General features: G+C 47.1%; 1 protein-coding gene across 1 annotated transcript; it reads right to left on the bottom strand.

Annotated features, from left to right (window-relative positions):
- Positions 1 to 387: 387 nt before the first annotated feature.
- On the bottom strand, positions 388 to 2,859 carry LOC146182834 (uncharacterized). Its single transcript, XM_084608284.1, has 2 exons — positions 2,025 to 2,859; positions 388 to 967 (listed from the first exon to the last, which is right to left on the bottom strand). Exons 1-2 carry the CDS (start codon positions 2,687 to 2,689, stop codon positions 388 to 390), a joined length of 1,245 nt encoding a protein of 414 aa, XP_084464410.1. The 5' UTR covers positions 2,690 to 2,859.
- Positions 2,860 to 18,830: the final 15,971 nt, after the last annotated feature.

Genomic DNA, 18,830 nt, shown 5'->3' with positions numbered 1-18,830 from the left:
TTGAACATGGAGACAACTAGCCCGCCATCACCATCACACGATGATCTGGCCAGCTTTTCACAACAGCCCTTCACGGATCAGGAAAACATGGATCCCGAAGACATGTCATCACCTGTGGCAGCTTCCCCACAGTCAGAACAAAACAGAAGTGGTACTGCCCAGGAAAGCTATTCAAGGAAAAGAAAAAGGGTCTCCCCACAAGAAAAGTTCCAGGATTCACTCCTTGAAAATCAGCGACGGCTCATCTTAGCGCTTGATGAAGCCTCAAGGCATGAGTGCACGCTCAGAGAGAGGCAAGTCAAAGCACAAGAAAAGCTAGTGGACCTGCTGGGAGAATTTTTGAATAAACAATGAGTGTCTGCTTTCACTGTGAAGTATTGGCTTTATTTAGTGCACTCGAGCTTGCTCGAAATACCGAACAAGAGCAGCTCGCACCTCTTTTCCACTTGCAACTTCCATGTCCGTAGAACGCGTTGGTTGCGGATTCACCAAGTCAAGCTGCTGAGCTTCGTTCATCCACTGTGGTAATATTGGGTCGTTGAAATGTTCACAAATGTTGTTGAGCACACAACATGCACGCACAAGAACTGGCACATTCTTTACCTTGCACTCCATCCGCTTCATCACGTATCTGAAGCGTGCTTTCAGTCTTCCGAAGGCATTTTCAACTATCCTTCTAGATTTGGAAAGCTGGTAATTAAATGTTAGCTCTGCTTCGGTGTTTCCACGAGGAAATGGTTTCATCAGGTTAGGTGTTAGGGGGAATGCCTGGTCACACAAGATCAGCGGCGGCACGTCAGTTCCTCCAACAGTGAGGCTTGGGCGCATAAATGATGGTCCTTCAATTATTCTTGGCAATGTTGAGCTCTGGAGCACATGGGAGTCGTGGCATCTACCCGGGGAGCCGACGTTGACGTACCGAAACCGGTACTTGTGATCTACTACAGCAAGGAGGATGACGCTGTACCTGGAAATGAATGAATGAAAGAAGCCTTTATTTAGGAAGGGATGGGAGTGTAGCTTCGTCTTCAAGCTGCTGCTTACGGTTTGCCATGCGGCTGATCTTCGCGCTGTAAGTCGACCTCTCTCACACTACTCGAAGCAGGCCGCTCTCACTGCCCTATGTAGCAATGAAATGTTGTATTGCGGTGCTTGATAGAATCTGATCAGCTAGGGTGGGCATAAAATTGACCTCACAGTCAGTTGTCAAACATACAAGCACGACGACTTTATAAAGGCAGTAAGCACATTCAAACAATACAAAGCCTTGTCATTTGAGAGTTTTGATGACAGGCTCATATCTTATTTGTTATTTTCAGCTATAATTTCGGGCTGTCTCATATAACTGTGATGCTTTCCTCATATTAAAGGCCACTGTCTCTATGAAAATCTGTTCTACAGAAGCTTAAACATTTCATACAAGCCTGTGCAAACAAATTTGTGATGAGGATCATGAAATATGCCCGGCATTTCTTGATTTGTTGCAGGGCAGGCATGAGTAGTAAACAGCAACAAATATTCCATAAATAGTTCAGTAAGTGCGTAACCAATTACTGTGCGTGGTCCACTGTGATGGCTGCAAACAGGTCCACCACAGGCAGAGCCATCATGACAAATGGCAGATATGATTTGACGAATGCATGCTCATCAAATGTGCTTCTGTGACAACGCCCAGACTTGCACAAAGTGACAAACCAGAAAGTTAAAATGCAATTATTCACATCACGTACCAAGGTAATCAGCTGCACTTGTGGTGGTTTGCCATAGCAACACTGTTTAAATATGATGTATGACAACACAGATTTAAATTCATAACCTTATCAAATACACTTTTGCTTTAGATGTGCATACATATATTTTATAGCCAAGCATGACTATACGGCAAATGTTCTTTAAAATCAGAATACCACTGCGGTAGTGCACAATACATCTTGTGAGTGCATATTCGATACGTGTAGGGGCAAATACTTCATGCAACATATATTAGCGAGCATTAACACTCTCCTCATTATTTACATACTTACCAGCCCTTATAGTTATAATAATCACTGGCATGATTTTTCGGTGGGGAAACTGGAAGATGGCAGCCGTCCAGTGCGCCCACTGCTTGCGGGAACCGACAGACGGCTTGGAATTCACGGATATGGTCCGCGATGTCACCAGCAGACATCATTTTCACCCACTGTTCTTCTAGCACTTCCACAACAGTCTCACAGAATTCCCTGTATATAGTGTTCACAGTTGATCTTCCTAAGTCAAACAAATGCGCGATTGTTCTGTCTTCAGCGGATGAACAAAGTTTATACAGGCCCACGGCGACACGCTTCTCAATTGAGACGGCCTCCCGCATGTTCGTCGCTTGTCGCTCCATTAGGGGGCGGCAGGAATCCACTATATACTTGAAAGTCGTCTCCGACACCCGAAACGATTGTTTGAAACTCTGTTCTCCCAAGTTGGGCAGTGTATTTTCAAACCATCGTCCATCGCGATGGTAAGCCCAAACTTGCCTCCGTGCACGGCGTGGGGATGAAAACACTGCAATGAGCGTGTCGTGGCAGATCAAGAGCTGTTGTCTAATCGAACGTACCCTATCCGCAGCTGCTTGAACCTCGATTTCCATCGACGAAATCACTGCCATAGCGAAGGCGATCTCGCACTTCTTCCTCACGTGTTCAGTCTCGTCACTCATGTTGGGGCGGTTGGGGCACCAAACACGCGCAAACTGTTCAAAACGCAAATACGGTGGGGCAGAACATAGCACGATATGGTTATCACTAGACCTAAACGACTACGGAGAACGACTAGAACAGAAACAGAAAATTACGAACGCAGTACGCAGTCAATTACGGCGGTAGCACGTATTGCACAACGCCGCGCATGGTGTCCAGCAGAGCGGAAAAAATGGCTATGTTTAGAGCATGGTCGTTTTTTTCAGCAAATGTGTGTTCTTTTATATTGATATGACTAAAGCTAATTGCATTTTGCGAGGAAAATAGTAGTTTAAAAAATATTTCAGTTTGTTTTGGACATCATTTTTTATATCTTTGTGCAAAATAAACAGCGCCTAATGGCCCCCTGTTGGCTGTTCTGAGAAGCTCGTTGCAAGCCGTGTGACACGAGGACAACTCCTTTAAGGCGAAACTCCCTGCGACTCCCTTGCGCTCCTTTAGACCAAGGAAGTTCAAGGTAGTTCCGAGTCGGCCGTGTGACAGGGATATCAGTCCTGCAAGTCTGTCGCCGTTTCGAACAGGCGAAGCAGCGCCGCATCGTCCATCGGTTTCAGCGCCTTCCCAACACGGCGACTACATCCTCATGTGACGACTTGCTCACGTTACAGCAGCCTTCAAGTCAGAATAACCTCACTACCATCGTCCGCAGAGAAATCGAGGCCTTGACTCCTGTTACACATACGTCACCTCCTGCACAGGCAACAATAGCTATGATACAGGCTGTTGTCCGCCAAGAATTCGCTAATGTGGGCCTCGTTTCAAATCCTGCCCCACCACCCCCTGCACCACAGCCAATCCCAGTGGTTGCTGCTGCTGCTGCTGCTGCTGCTGCTGCTGCTGCTGCTGCTGCTGCTGCTGCTGCTGCTGCTGCTGCTGCTGCTGCTGCTGCTGCTGCTGCCGCCACAACCCCGCTCTACACACCGCGCTACCCTACCCGCAATCCTGCGGAGTGGCGCACATCTGAGGATAGGCCTATTTGCTTCGTCTCCTGTCGAGCTGGCCATACGTCCCGCTATTGCCGCAGTCGTCCGGCTCCCCCCTCTCAACCCTATTACAGCCCTGTCCGCCATAACTACTATGCACCACGACGCGTTTCTGTCACCCCAGCACGTCTTCGTACTGAGAACACAGAGCAAGACCGTCGTCCTAGCCGTTCTCCATCGCCTCAAGCCCACAATTCCCGATCACCTACTCGTCGCCCCAGCTTGTCCCCAACGCACCAAGGCACCTACTCGGGGAAACTAGGCAACGCAGCGCCCGGACATGACGCTGCGTTACCAATCCGGACAGCCAACTGTGTTTCGGCCATCGCACCACGCCGCAACCTGATCAATGTCCTCGTAGATTGAGTCCCTGTGCCCGCTCTCATTGACACTGGAGCCCATATTTCAGTTCTTAGTTCGTCGTTCCGCCAGCGCCTCAAAAAAGTTCTTACGCCCGCTAACACCTCTACAGTTCGTGTTGCTGATGGAAACACTGCTGCCATGATCGGAATGTGCACTGCACGCGTTAGCATCGCCGGCCACCACGTCCCTGTGCTCTTCGCCGTCCTTACTACTTGTCCTCAAGACGTGATTTTAGGCGTAGACTTTTTAACAGCCCATTCCGCTCTCATTGACTGTCCCTCCGGGCTTCTGCGCCTAGCCCTGCCCTATTGTGTGCACGACCCCAGTGCTGACCAATCCCAGCCTCGCCTCCGCTCCAGTACATTTACTCGCCTACCTCCCGAGGTGGCAGTATACGTGCCCATGTCACCTTTTCCCTCCCTTCCTGTCGGCGACTACGTTGTCAACCCCATCACCGACGTCACTCTACAGCGCAACATCGTCCTACCTCATAACATTGTACACGTCGAGAATAACCTCACCTACATTCCCGTACTCCAAGAGGTGTACCTTTGGTCGCCGGGAACTCAAGGTCCTAGGACGTTTAGTCAACACCCATGGCATCCAGCCGGATCCCGACAAAATTCGCGCTGTAAGGGATTTCCCTAAACCGAAATCTAGCAGCGACATGCGTAGCTTCCTCGGACTTTGCTCATATTTCCGGCGATTTGTACCAAACTTCGCAGAAATAGCCCGTCCGCTCATGCAGCTTCTGAAGAAAGAGGTCTCCTTTACCTGGGGCCACGAACAGTCGGCCGCCTTCGTCGCTCTTATTGCCCACCTCACCGGTCCGCCAGTGTTGGCTCACTTCAATCCGTCAGCACCCACAGAAGTACGCACCGACGCAAGTGATCATGGAATTGGCGCCGTTCTCGCAGAACGTCAACTCGGGTTACCCCGCGTCATCGCCTATGCCAGCCGACTCCTCTCTGCGGCCGAACAAAATTATTCCATCACTGAATATAAGTGCTTAGCCCTAGTTTGGGCCATTACAAAGCTCCGCCCTTACTTGTATTGGCGGCCATTCACAGTAGTCGCTGACCACCACGCACTGTGTTGGCTTTCTACACTCAAAGACCCTACTGGCCGCCTTGGACGTTGGGCCTTGCGCCTTCAGGAGTACAATTTTTCAGTAGTTTATAAGTCTGGCCAGTTGCATCGAGACGCCGATTGCCTGTCCTGTCATCCAGTCGACCCGCCAAGCCAACCTGAATGTGACAATGACGCTTGCGTGCTCTCTATTTCTGATTTCTCCAAGATTCGTCATGAGCAACGCCAGGACCCTCAGCTTCGCGAAATTATCAATCGCCTCAGCGCCGATCGCCGTGACCCTTCCCTTCGTTTGTTTGTGCTCCACGACGGCACCTTATACCGGCACAATATGCGACCTGATGGCCCCGACCTTGTACTAATAGTCCCTCAGCACCTACGCTCAGCCGTCCTTCAACAGCTTCACGACGTTCCTACAGCGGGTCATTTAGGCGTCTCTCGTTCATACGACAGTGTGCGTCGTCGATTCTTTTGGCCAGGCCTATATCGCGCAGTCCGCCGTTACGTAGCTGCTTGTGACTGCTGTCAATGCCGAAAAAAGCCATCAGTTTTACCAGCTGGACTTGTGCAGCCAATCGACATCCCCATAGACCCATTTTCTCGAGTGGGTCTGGATCTTCTAGGGCCTTTTCCACTGTCCGCACCGGGGAACAAATGGATTGCGGTGGCCACTGATTACACCACAGGCTACGCGGTCACACGAGCAATACCAACCAGTTGTGCAACTGATGTCGCTGCTTTCCTCCTCAACGACGTTATACTCGTCCATGGAGCTCCCCGCCAGCTGCTCACCGACCGTGGCCGTTGCTTTCTGGCTCGTATAGTCGACAAGATCCTACGGCTGTGCAACGTTAGTCACTCTTTCACGGCTGCCTACCATCCACAGACGAACGGGCTTACAGAACGCCTTAACGGGACACTGACTGACATGTTGTCTATGTACGTTTCTGATGACCACCGTGACTGGGACATAACGCTGCCATTTGTTACATTCGCTTACAATTCGTCGCGTCACGACACTACCTGCTACTCCCCCTTCTATCTTCTATACGGCCGTGAACCTCTGCTTCCTTTTGACAGCCTGCTCCCGTCTGTCACCACTGCCAGCTCATATGCTCGTGACGCCATAGCCCGAGCTGATGCTGCCCGCGTTGTTGCTCGCAACCGACTCGCAGCCTCTCAGCACTCCCAGAAACGTCGCTATGATTCCTGTCATCGCAACACCGAGTATTCTTGCGGCTCTCTCGTGCTGCTCTGGACTCCAGCTCGCCGCGTTGGCCTCTCGGAAAAACTTTTGCCCCGGTATACAGGACCCTACCGTATTTTACGACAAGTGACACCAGTGACATACGAAATTGCGCCCTTGCATCCCGTCCGCCATGCCTCTACACCACGCACCGAGACGGTCCATGTTGCACGCCTAAATCCGTACTACATGGACCCTGGTTTGGACACTAGTACGCACCGGGACGGTGCTTTTCAGCCGGCGGGGTAGTGTCACATTAGGCGGTGCAACGCATAAGGAAAGAAGAAGAAGACTCTCGTGAGTTTTTGAGAGAAGACGAAGTTCAACAGCGTCGGCTGGTGCCTACAGAGAACGTCTGTTTGAAAGCCTTGTCTTCGGTGTCCGCCCTCTGCTACAAGCTGAACTACCCCGTAACAATATTACCAAAACCTCGTAATAAGAAACGCAGATAAAGAGAGAGGAGCGAGGCACTCGTTTCCGGGCATTTGTGGTACGCTCGTCAACGCAAATAAACATGCCTCGTGGCAGGTATCGCCTCACGCTTGTAACCACTCCATGCTTGAAACTTCACGCCAGGGTAAACAAAGGGGGCAGTAGGTTGCAACTGTGTTATAACACTTCACCCTTCCAGCAATAACATATAGAGGTAATGTACACGCACTGTTACTTACATTCGGGAGTGACCAGCTGCTCCTTTCATCCAAAACAACAAAGCACCATCTCGGCGAAGTCAGTGGCAGAAAGCTCCAGGGCCAAAATGAGGTCCCGACTAGCGCATAGGTGGAACATCACTTTTGTAGCACAGCCAAATAGCTACACAATAAACGAACACAAAATAAGCTCGAAAAACGAAATTCCAAAAAAAGCACCACGGAACTGCACGGAACGACAAAACCCGCAGCCATGGCGCCAAAAATACTTGTCTGCTGCACTGGATCGGATTGCATACCCTTACGGAAATCCCATATCTGCTCCAGATATAGAACATATGCTGCCAGATACAAATATATGAGGCAGCAAATAAGACCTTATCTGGGCCAGATAAGGTCATATATGTGCAAAATGTCCCTTATATGGCTCAGATTTGGCCATATCATGCAACATATAATCCATATCTGAACGGGTAGCGGGACCTTATATGGCTTGATCAGGGGCATATATGGTATCCTCGCGACCTTATGTGGCCTGATAAAGGGCATATATGGCATCGTCTTGACCTTATATAGACAGACCAGGGCCATATAGGCCTGGCGTCAACAGTACTTTATATAACCTCATCGGGGCCTTAATTATGTAGGCGCCATAGTTATTGTATATTAGCAATATATCTACCTTCTGCAAATATCCAATATTGGCATCATGTGGTCGAGCTTCAATTTTTCTACACTCAGCATGGCCTGCATGCTAGTGTTAATTGTATCCAATTTAGAAAATAGCTACGACTCCTAATATTTGAAATATTCTGCAGATTCCGCTGCACTATAATTATTACACCATGTGTTCCTTAATCCAGGAGGGTGCTGGGTTATAGCTACATGCTCTTCTTTCCGCCTACTAACTTGCATTTTCATTTAAAATGCGGCCGCAGTCTGGTGGACAAAAGCATGGTCGGTCAAGTTGAGCGATTCAAAATATCAAGAAAATGATGGCAGTTCAGTATACGGCCCCCTCCGCGTTGTCAGACGGTGACTCACCCTCAGCGACAGCTGGCGGCGGTTGCTTCGCCGAGGGCCGCAGGGGCTAGACAGTGACTCCTCCTCTCCTGCGTTCCCCTCTTTCCTCTCAGACAGCGGCGGCCCCTGCGTCGCTGGCTCGCATTTCATCTCTCCTCCTCGCTGCGACGCTCTATACCGCGTAGGCCGCGAGCTCTCTGCTTTGTGTGTGCTTACTTCTTTGCCCTCCCCTTTTCAACTCCGTGCGCCTAAGCACTTGGTATCTCGTTCCTTTTCGGTGGCAGACATCGGAGTTCGGTGCGGCTGGCGGGCGTGCTGCATGTTGTGTATGCTGGTGTGTGTGTGTGTGCCAGCGCCTGTTCACTATTAGCTGTGTGCATGTAACAAAAATGCGACAGCAAACCTACAAGAGCTTCAGTCTGGCCGTCGGCACAGAGGAAATTACTGTGTCCCACTGCGGGTGGAAGCTGCCTCCCCAGCCTTGGCAGCGAACCTGATGGACGATTGAATTTTTCGGGGCTTCTGCCCTGGGTGGCCCGGCCAAATCTTCACCATTGTGTCGGATCGCACCCTCATCGTGCCGCCTCATCTTCACGCCCGATCACCAAAACCGTGAGCGTGAGACTTCTTGTCGGGAACTAGCACTTGCTAGCCTCAGGATATTGTTCACTTTATTATTTTGATGGAAAATTAATTTTCCAATCAGTAAATTGGATGGTAATTGCCAGTATGTGATATTTTTCGTACATTTTGTTGCATATTTGTCTTTCGCTCCAGCAATTTTGATAAATTTCAGTGGGTTAATAGGGTCCTTCGTTATTTATTATCATTATTATTATTTGCACTACCTAAGTAGCTTCATGCTTGATTCGGTTTAGGGGCAGAGCTGCAGCTGTCATGACAAATGCCATCGAACATGCTTCTTTTGTTTTCTCTCCTAATTTGAAAAGCAACCACGAGTTAGGCGCATTCACTCATTTTAGACTGCAGTCTCTGCTTAAGGTAACACCAGTACTTCCTGACAGTCTATATGTACTTTGCTATGGTTTAGGTATTATCAGCGGTCCCAGCAGTGCGTGTTTTATCCCCCTATGGTTTAGCGGTACCTTTTCCGGGTGTCGACGAACCTCTAAATTCCATTTTAATAGTCTAGTCCGATTAATGGCTGTTTATTTTATTTAGCTTCGCAAGTAAACCAGCTCAAACTAAAATCATTTACTGGTTAAAGCTGTGTGTGTAAAAGAGTAGAATAAAAATGTAATATCTAATTTAATAGGTTAATGTATTTCACTTTAGCTTCTCGTGTAGGCATTATTCTGTTCATGTCTTTCATTCTGTTCATGTCATGTAGCATGTCTGACCCTCGGTATACACACGTAATTCAGGACCGTCTTTGAGCGATTCCATATAAGCAGGGAAAAAGAAAACCTGTGGTTTCAAAGCTATTTTCCTGTAAGGTTTGAAATAAAAGGAGGAATTCAGGTTTCCCGAGGCAAACTTGATTGAGTGTGCGTTTAGCTGGAATACTGATACTGTTTTGTGTGTGTTGCAATAAAGTGTTATGTTGATATGCAGATATATAGATCTATACTTCAAAACCTACCTGCATGCGGGCTAGATCTTTAAATCAGGAATTGGGTAGATAAGGCATATCTGACCAGATATGCCTTATCTGGTACTCGAAATCAGGAATTGGGCAGATCAGGCATATACAACCAGATATGCCTTATCTGGTACTCGAAATCAGGAATTGGGCAGATATGCCTTATCTGGCCCAGATCTGTCTTAATATAGCATATCTGCCCAATTCCTGATATACCTGATCTGGACTTTTTTTTATAAGTCCAGATATGGCATTTCCATAAGGGTAGGCTTTCAGGTGTTTGAGGTGACAAGCATGGCAAGCTCCTATGCTGTGCTGCCTGGTACGAGTTTAGTTTTCACCGAACGAAGAGTGCATGCCTCGGCGCGTAAGAATGCCGGAGAAAGAAAACGGCAATAATTATCAGGTCTAATGCTAGAATGTAGCATAATTCATTTAGATGTTATTTTATATCAGTGGTAATGGGAATGGGGTCAGATAAATTCTTCATCTGCATAACAGAAGAATCACGTGTTAAATATTTTGCCTGAGGACAATTAAAACGTGTATGTCAGCCATAAATTCGTGGCCATGGACGGACATTCACGGATACCACTCGGACGTCCGCGTGCGTACATACGCTCGGCATCCAATAACGGATGCCCCTCGGACATACACCGAATCTCCGATACGGATATCCGAATTTGGATGTACGTACAGACGCCTTACGTACGTCCTCTCATGGCAATGGAGATTCGGATCCTAAGCGAACGTACCACGGATATCCGTGGTTGACTGGGAAGTTTCTTTTCCGACTATCAGTGCTACATTTTTTAAGAGATGAAATCTAAAAATATTTTCTGTTATTCGTGGGAAAATATACTGTTTCAAGAATTAAATTTGGCCCTAATGGATCCTTGCAGGCCTTCCAAGACAAATTCACAGCTGAGTCTCAAGAAGCTCGAGAACTATTGGACTGTGATGTGGTAAACGAACAGTTGCTTCGACTTATGAGCAGGCTCTCTTTTATTGGGCGCATTGAATCCTTGCAGGCATCACAAGTCGAAATAATTCAGAACTGGGCTCTGATGTGGTAGTGAATAGCGCAGTGGCTTCAGTGGCGCACTTTCCTAATGAGTATGCTATATTTGTAACAATTGTTTCAGGTAAAGTAAATTTCACAATACATGTGTGCAATGTGCAGATGTCAGTGCATGTTACAGACTCTCGGGTGGTCCAAAATAAACATAACCATCCTCATGCACTTCCCTGCATAGCCCATGTGTCACTTTCAAACATTAAGCCACACTATTTTTATCAAGTGTAAAGACAATCATGCATTTCAGGCAACAGAGACAGGAATGGAGAATACCACCAGCACTAGGCCCAATGAGTCTTTGCAGCCATAACAAGACAAAGTAACAATTCAACCTCAACAAACCCAAGAAGTTGAATATGATGTGGTAGCTAACAGAGTTTTGATGCTATAGCTTCAGTGCAGTGGTATACTTTTCTAATGAGAATGCTATATTCATAATAAATTGTTTCAGCTCAGACAAAATTCACAATGCATATATGCAAATGTGCAGGCTTCAGTGCATGCTACAGACCCTCAGGTGGTGTGAAAATCTTTTACAACCAGCCGCAATGACTTCACCATACAAGTGTTTCGGGGTAGCTCGGCTGGAAACGCTGATTGGCGCAAAATTTGTTACGTCATACATGACGTCACAACAACGTTAAAAGTTAGGTGATAATTTATGCATACATGTCCGAATGTAGGGCGCACGTGTTTTTCCTAGACTGTCACCGGATTCCCCATGATTTTGAGAGCGCCCGGCCGCGACCCGGCGGCATGCACGGCGGTGTCGGCAGCGAGCCGCGAGGCCTAGCTCGCGTGCGGTGAGGACACCGTGGAAACGGCGGCGACGTCAAATAATTATGTACGCTTCGAGCCGCGAAGAAGCTTCCGAACCAGTTTGTCACACCGCACGAATTGCCGGCAAATCACAGTTTAATTGCTTTTCCTTTATCTAGATCTGTGTGGGACCTTTCGGTGACGAAAACAATCGACGTTCGCCAACGCGGTTTGACCTGTTTGTAGGCCGGCCCGGCGAATTTTTCAGTGACAACTGTACACCGTGTTTGCGGTGATTCCGCTCTTCTGCACATTTCGTATAATTGCAAAACGTTTCCTTGCAAATAGCTTTCTCGGTGCGATGTCTTTCGGGCGTGCGGGATCTCGGCAATGAACGCTCGTCCCGTTACCATGCGTGCCGATATATTTTGGTCTTTTTCTAAGCAAAATATAGTTCATTATGAACTGTTTTAACCCGAAATGCGCTCGGTGAGCGCTCTTATTGGCTAAAAAGTGCCTAATTTCCTCCCTCCAAACTAACTCGCCGGCGAATGCATATGATGCCGGCCGGTAGTGAATAGCGCAGTGGCTTCAATGCCGCACTTTCCTAATGCGCATGCTATGTTTGTAACAATTGTTTCAGGTAAGGCAAATTTCACAATGCATGTGTGCAATGTGCAGATGTCAGTGCATGTTACAGACTCTCAGGTGGTCCAAATTAGACATAACCATCCACACGCACTTCCCTGCATAGCCCATGTGTCACTTTCAAACATTAAGCCACACTATTTTTATCAAATGGAAATACAATCGTTTATTTCAGGAAACAGAGACAGGAATGGAGAATACCACCACCACTAGGCTCAATGAGTCTTTGCAGGCATAATAAGACAAAGTAACAATTCAACCTCAACAAACCCAAGAAGTTGAATATGATGTGGTAAGTGAACAGTTGACAAGCTACCAGGGTTTTGATGCTATAGCTTCAGTGCAGTGGTACACTTTTCTAATGAGAATGCTATATTGATAATGAATTGTTTCAGCTCAGACAAAATTCACAATGGATATATGCAATGTCCAGGCTTCAATGCATGCTACAGACCCTCAGGTGTGTGAAAATTTGTCATTACTCTTGTGGGATGGATGGATGGATGGATGGATGGATGGATGGATGTATTGATGGATGGATGGATGGAATATAGGTGCATCCCCTTTGAAACGGGGTGGTAGCAGTAGCTATCATGCTCATTTTGCTCCCTATATCTTAATTATTGATTTATAATGGTTAACTAAACCATCATTCTATTTATTAAATTTTGTTCCTACATTACTAACATTATGTCAATTCTCTACTTTTAAGCCACCAATCTTCCAGTCGTTATTTGCTAGTTTCCACCGCCGGTTTATTCACCCGGCTACTGTTATCTCTAAACCCCAGAGCTTCAGGAACAGTGATTGCGCCTGCACCAACTTCCGGATGGATACCATTACATTCGAGTATAATATGGTCAATTGTTTCACTGGAATTTCCACATACAGCACATGTGTCATCTCCATTGTTAAATTTCTTTTTGTAGCTGCGTGTTCTAAGGCACCCTGATCTAGCTTCAAGAAGTAGGGCACTGCCTCATGAGTTATCAAAGAAATCTTCCTTCCTGATCTGCATTTTCCACTTTCGGTATAATTCCACACTCTGTTTCTTTTCCATCGAATTTATTCAATTTTTGCTTTCTGTGTTTTTCACCTGTTGCTTAATGCTCTTTATTTCTCCGTCCTTGTTACTAGCATACTTACTTGTTAGTTTCCTAGTTCTTTTCCTCCATTGTGAGTCAACGCTTTTTAGGTACAGGTATTTAAATACTTTAGCTGTTACTGTCCAATTTCCTGAGGCATTCCTCATATAATATTTAACTATGAGCTTCCCGTACTTCGAAAGGTGCCCAGCCCATATCTCCCTGTACCGCCTCATTTGTAGTTTTGCCGTGGGCACCTAGTGCTAATCGTCCAACAGATCTCGGATTTGTTTCTAATGTCGACTGTACCTCTGATTTTAGGCACAAAACCCCATTTCCGAAAGTAAGTCCGGGCACCATAATTCCTTTCCAAATACCCCTCAAAACCTCATACCTATTGTATCCCCACAATGCCTTATGCTTCATTATCCCGGCATTCCTTCGCCCTTTGGCCTTAAGTGATTGCTCATGCTTTCTAATGTATGCCAAATCTTCGTTTACCCATACCCCCAGATATTTATTTTCTGCTACTCTAGGTATTTCAAGGACTAGTATTTTAAGACCCTGATCAGTTGAGCCGTTGAAAATCATCAGACCCGACTTAACTGCGCTGAAACTAAAGCCTAGAGCGTTCCCTTCGTCTCCGCAATACTTAACTAGAGTTTGCAATTCTTCCAGACTCTCAGCTAGCAGCACAATATCGTCTGCATACATCACACCGGGGAGGCGCTGCTTTACCGCCTTTCCACCTAATCTATATGACAGGTTAAAACCTAGGTTACTGTCTTATATCCTCCGTTCCAGGTTTATCATATAAAGCATGAACAGCACCGGTGATAGAGGACAGCCTTGTCTTATTCCTTTGCATACTTTGACATCCTCCGTACTTCTTATCCTTTCCCACGTAATTTCTACTTTGTTATCCCGGTATATTTCCTGTAGGAACTCAATTACCTCATAACCGATACCTTCTTCTTTTAATATGTTCCACGGGAGTTCCCTACTTACGTTGTCGTACGCCCCGTTTATGTCCAGGAAGGCCAAATACAAAGGTCTATTTTCCACTCTAGATATTTCGATGCATTGGGTAAGCACGAACAGGCTATCATCTAAGCGCCTACCATTTCTAAAGCCGTTCTGAACTTCTCCGAGTATCTTGTTACTTTCAACCCATGCTTGCACCTTTAATTTCACCGCCTGCATGGCTAACCTGTACATAACAGATGTTATGGTGATCGGCCTGTAGGATTTTATGTGCATCCTGTCTCCTTTCCCTTTATAAATCAAATTCATTTTACTCTGCCGCCAGCTGTCCGGAATTTGCTTATTCGTTATGACTGTTTCCAGAGCTTTTAACAACGTTTCCTTACCTTTTGGACCGAGTTCATTAATCAGCTTGATCGGAATTCCATCTATTCCTGTATGTGTTTTTAGGAATATGTTTTTCTGCCTTTTTCCAGTTTAGATTGGTCAGTTCTAAGCTGCTTTGTATTCTGCTACCTAGTGTTGCTTCCTGATTTGCGGAGAGTACCCTATCGTCGCTCTAAAATGACTCGGCTATAACTGACGTAATGTAGTTCACTGCTTTATCTCTCTTTAAACAATTTCCCTCGTTATCTTGAATCCGATCTTGCTTTCTTTGATTCTTCTTCCCTAGCCAGCTTATATGGTTCCAGAATTTTCTTGCTCCGCCTGTAGAGGCATCGTGTATATCAGCCATCCAGCGATCGGTGGACTGTCTTATTTTACTTTGGACGAGGGCCTGCACTTGTTTCTTTTGTCGATATGATTCCCATTTTTGGTCGATTTCCTCCTGAGATACCTGTGCTTTCTTTACCAATCGGTGTGCCCTTGAAGCAGCCCGTTGTTGCTCAATAGCTTCCCTGACTTCCTTATTCCACCAGCTCCGTGGCTTCCTCTTTCCATTCCAGCGGTTTGCTACTTTAACCTCTTGAATGTTTCTCCTTATAAGTAGTTCTACCTGTTCATAATCCTAGTCTTCCATGGGGCTTTTCTCTATTGATTCCTCTATGTCTGCTGCTATCTGCGCTATTTGATCGTCGTTGAATTTTGCGTTTACGTTTTGTCTAAGTTCCATTTCTCTTTTCATCAAGGGCCCCATCTGCAGACTAATACGTTCATGATCACTTCCCAGACTACACTCCCCTTCTTCGTCTATTTCCATTTTTGTCACCTTGCTATAAATTTCCTGCGACATTAGATAATAGTCAATGGTCGTCTGCCTGTTGCGGAATTCCCACGTGATTTGGCCTTCACATTTTGTTTCTCTAATTACTATAACTAGATTGTGGCGCTCACAGAAATCCAGTATTAGCTTGCCGTTACAATCCGTGTATCCATCCAGATCGTCGATGTGGCCATTCATGTCCCCCAGTAGAATAATATTGGCCCCGTTTCCAAACTGGCGTATATCGTCACTGAGACATTCAACAAGATCCCTGTTTTCTTGCCTGCATTGATGTCCTGTTCCTAAATAAACTACCCCTAGCCATGTCCTTATGCCGGCAATTGTTCCTGAAACCCAGATATGTTCTTTACGAGATGATCTAATTCTTTGCCAGTTTGTTCCCTGGTGTATGAACATACCTACCCCTCCACCCTTTTTTTCCGTTCTCGTTCTGTTACACCCTTTCCAGACGTAGCCTTCTATAAACGGCGGATCTGCTAGATCCCTGAGCTGAGTCTCGCAAAGAGCGTACACACCTATTTTGTCATCCTTCAACTGCTGTTCTATCTCTAGCCATTTCGCTCTTTTTCTTCCTCCTTGCATGTTTATGTAGCTGATCCTAGTGTTAAATTTCTTTTTTGTACTTTTCTTTCTCGACCTACTCTTTGCCATTTTGGGGGGCTCAGCCTCCATTATTACACTTTCTTCTGCTTCACTTCTAACTACCTCTGTGCGCGGAGTCCTCGCGGACCCCCTAAAAAAGCTACAGCCCTGCCTGCCAGGCGCCAGCTGATCTCTGCTCCCACCCTTCTGTTAAAATGAATGCCATCTCGCTGAAAAGCCCTACCAAAAACTGCTTTATGTACCTCCCTGTTTACCTCAACCACTTCGAAACGCTTCTCCTGGCTTAACTTTCTTATGTCCTGATTAACTGTCACCACGTCCTTTTCCATCTTTCCGTTCAATCCTAACACCTCTGGTACTGTGCATACAACTATCTGCGTCTGCCGTGCTATCTCCCTGATCTCGTCAACTCCCTTAGCTAAACTTTCCACCACTCCTGCAGCGTCACCATTTAGGACATCGTTTAGCCCCGCGGCTACTATTACCATACTGCGCTCTGCGGAATTCTTCAACAGCCTATTTTTACTCTCTTTTAGCACTGCCCTCATTGTTCTCCCTGGGAAGGCTGCAACCAACACTCTCTTATCACCCCTTACGCGTTCCAAGATATCTCGCTTGCACCTGTTCATGTTAGAATCTCCGGCGATAAGCACCTGGGCCTTCTCTCTCCCTCTCCCAACTGTCGGCTCCTGCTTTCGGTTATCTGTGTCCTTATCTCTGGGATTTTCATTCTTCCTTACTTCTTTCTTTTTTTCCGGCGTCTTAGCTGCTTTTTAATACCTCTAACGGTTCGGATCCGCCTGACCTACTCTGCTTATGCCTTCCATGCCAGTGCTGGCCCCAGCCACGTGGCCCGCATTGGAATGTACGTCCTCGTTGGTTCCAAGGATAAAGTCGGCCACTTTTTTTTCCATTTGGGTAAGCTGTCGAAGCAGTTTCTGATTTTCCGCCCTTAACAAACGTACTTCATTTTCTAAATAATCCACACGAGACACTAAACTGCCCCTTTCTGGGCGTCACTGACGACAGCGCCCCAAGCGGCAAGCTAACCAGGCGGACCGCCGGGAGACCCCGGCATATTCGACCGCGCCAAGCAGAATGAAAACGGGCGCCATTACCTGATGTATAAATAAACAGTTTTGCTTGTTTACCAGCTACGTCTACCACATGGTGGCAGCGGCGAGATAACCAACGCAGCGTGATACCCAGAAGGACAGCGAGCCCAACGTAAGCGGCCGCAGCGTCATACCAGACACTCGCGGCGCGAACGAAGAGCGCGCGAGCGGCACTCCGAGAATGACGTTCAACCTGCTCGCCGTGGAACTGCCGACAAAGCTCGATTTCCGCAAGCCCGAAGATTGGACACGATGGCACCGCAGGTGGGAACGCTACCGACTCATCTCCGGCCTGACAGGACAGGACGAGACGACGCAAATGAACACATTACTCTATGCCATGGGCGAAGAAGCGGAGGACGTGCTCGCTGCTTTGAAACTGACAGACGAACAGATGGCATCATACTCCGCCGTGGTGAGTGCTTTTGAAAAGCATTTCCTACCTTGAAAGAATGTCATCTATGAGAGAGCGCGATATAACTCTCGGAAACAAGAGCAGCATGAAAACGTCGACGCATTTGCGACTGAACTGTTCAAGATGGCCGAAAGATGCGATTACGGAACTCTCAAAGACGAACTGATTCGGGACAGGCCCATGGTCTGCTTGCGAGACGTAAAACTCAGCGAGAGCCGGCAGCTTGACGCAGAACTCTCGAAAAAGCAATCACAGCTGCCCGCAATTGAGAGAGCGTGAAACTTCAATACAAGGAAATTCGCTTCATCGAACAGCCAGCTCTCGAGATAGGAGAAGTTCGCGGCCAGACAAACGTCAAAACTCGCCGGAACGAAACGAAGGTGCCTTTCAAATCGCGCCCTCAACGTACACACAAGACGGGAGACGACCACTGCAAGTGGTGTGGTGGTGTGCGTGACCACACGAAGACACAGTGTCCTGCGATAGACAAGACATGCAACCAGTGTGGGAAAAAAGGCCACTACGCCCGCGTCTGCATGTCTAAGCTGAAGGACGAGACCTCGAGTGTCCGACAACGACCAAAAGATCTCGGAGAGCTATATCTAGACGAAATGAAAGTGGGAGTGAACACGCCGTGGAGGATTACTGCTACCGTGAACAACTTGCCTTTTACCTTCGAGGTCGACACCGGCGCGGATGTGACTGCAATCGCACACGAACAGTAGGACAGAACCGTCATGGGACCCATTAAGTCAACTGAACAGCGTTGATAGGTCCAGGCCAGACAGCGATAGCCACTGTTGGCTACATCGATGCAGCAGTCACCTGGCGCAACACTGAAGTCCAAGAAGCAGTCGTCATCATCAAAGGATTAAAAGAACTGCTGTTTAGTCGACCAGCTATAGAAGCACTTGGGATTCTACAGCGCCCTCTTGAGCTAGATGAAACCCTCGCACAATCAACTGATGTCCCCAACTTCTTGGCGTCATACTCAAAGCTAATGTCTGGGCTTGGAGTCATAAAGACTGAGTACCGCATCAAATTCAAAAAGGATGCTGAGCCATACGCAGTCAGTTATCCTAGGCGCGGGCCTCTTCCACTGCTTCTACTTGTGAAGAAAGAACTACAGGTTTTCCCTTTGAATTTAATCCTAGTGCCAGCGGAAATAATCTGAGCGTCGACTCATATAATCTAAGCGCCATGTAATTTAATTCTAGTGCCAAGCATTTAAT

The sequence above is a fragment of the Amblyomma maculatum genome, chromosome 7 (assembly GCF_055883805.1).
Source record: "Amblyomma maculatum isolate TAMU_Amacu chromosome 7, ASM5588380v1, whole genome shotgun sequence".
NCBI lineage: Eukaryota > Metazoa > Arthropoda > Arachnida > Ixodida > Ixodidae > Amblyomma > Amblyomma maculatum.
Note: the sequence above shows the minus strand (reverse complement) of the source record. Positions and strands in the feature narration are given on the sequence as shown.

Bases quoted from the DNA above. Each gene is read 5' to 3' on its own strand.
- LOC146182834 (XM_084608284.1), bottom strand. From the start codon at position 2,689: ATGAGTGACGAGACTGAACACGTGAGGAAGAAGTGCGAGATCGCCTTC. The intron at 968-2,024 runs GTAAGTATGTAA...ATTCATTTCCAG, and splicing joins TATTATAACTATAAGGGCTG to GTACAGCGTCATCCTCCTTG.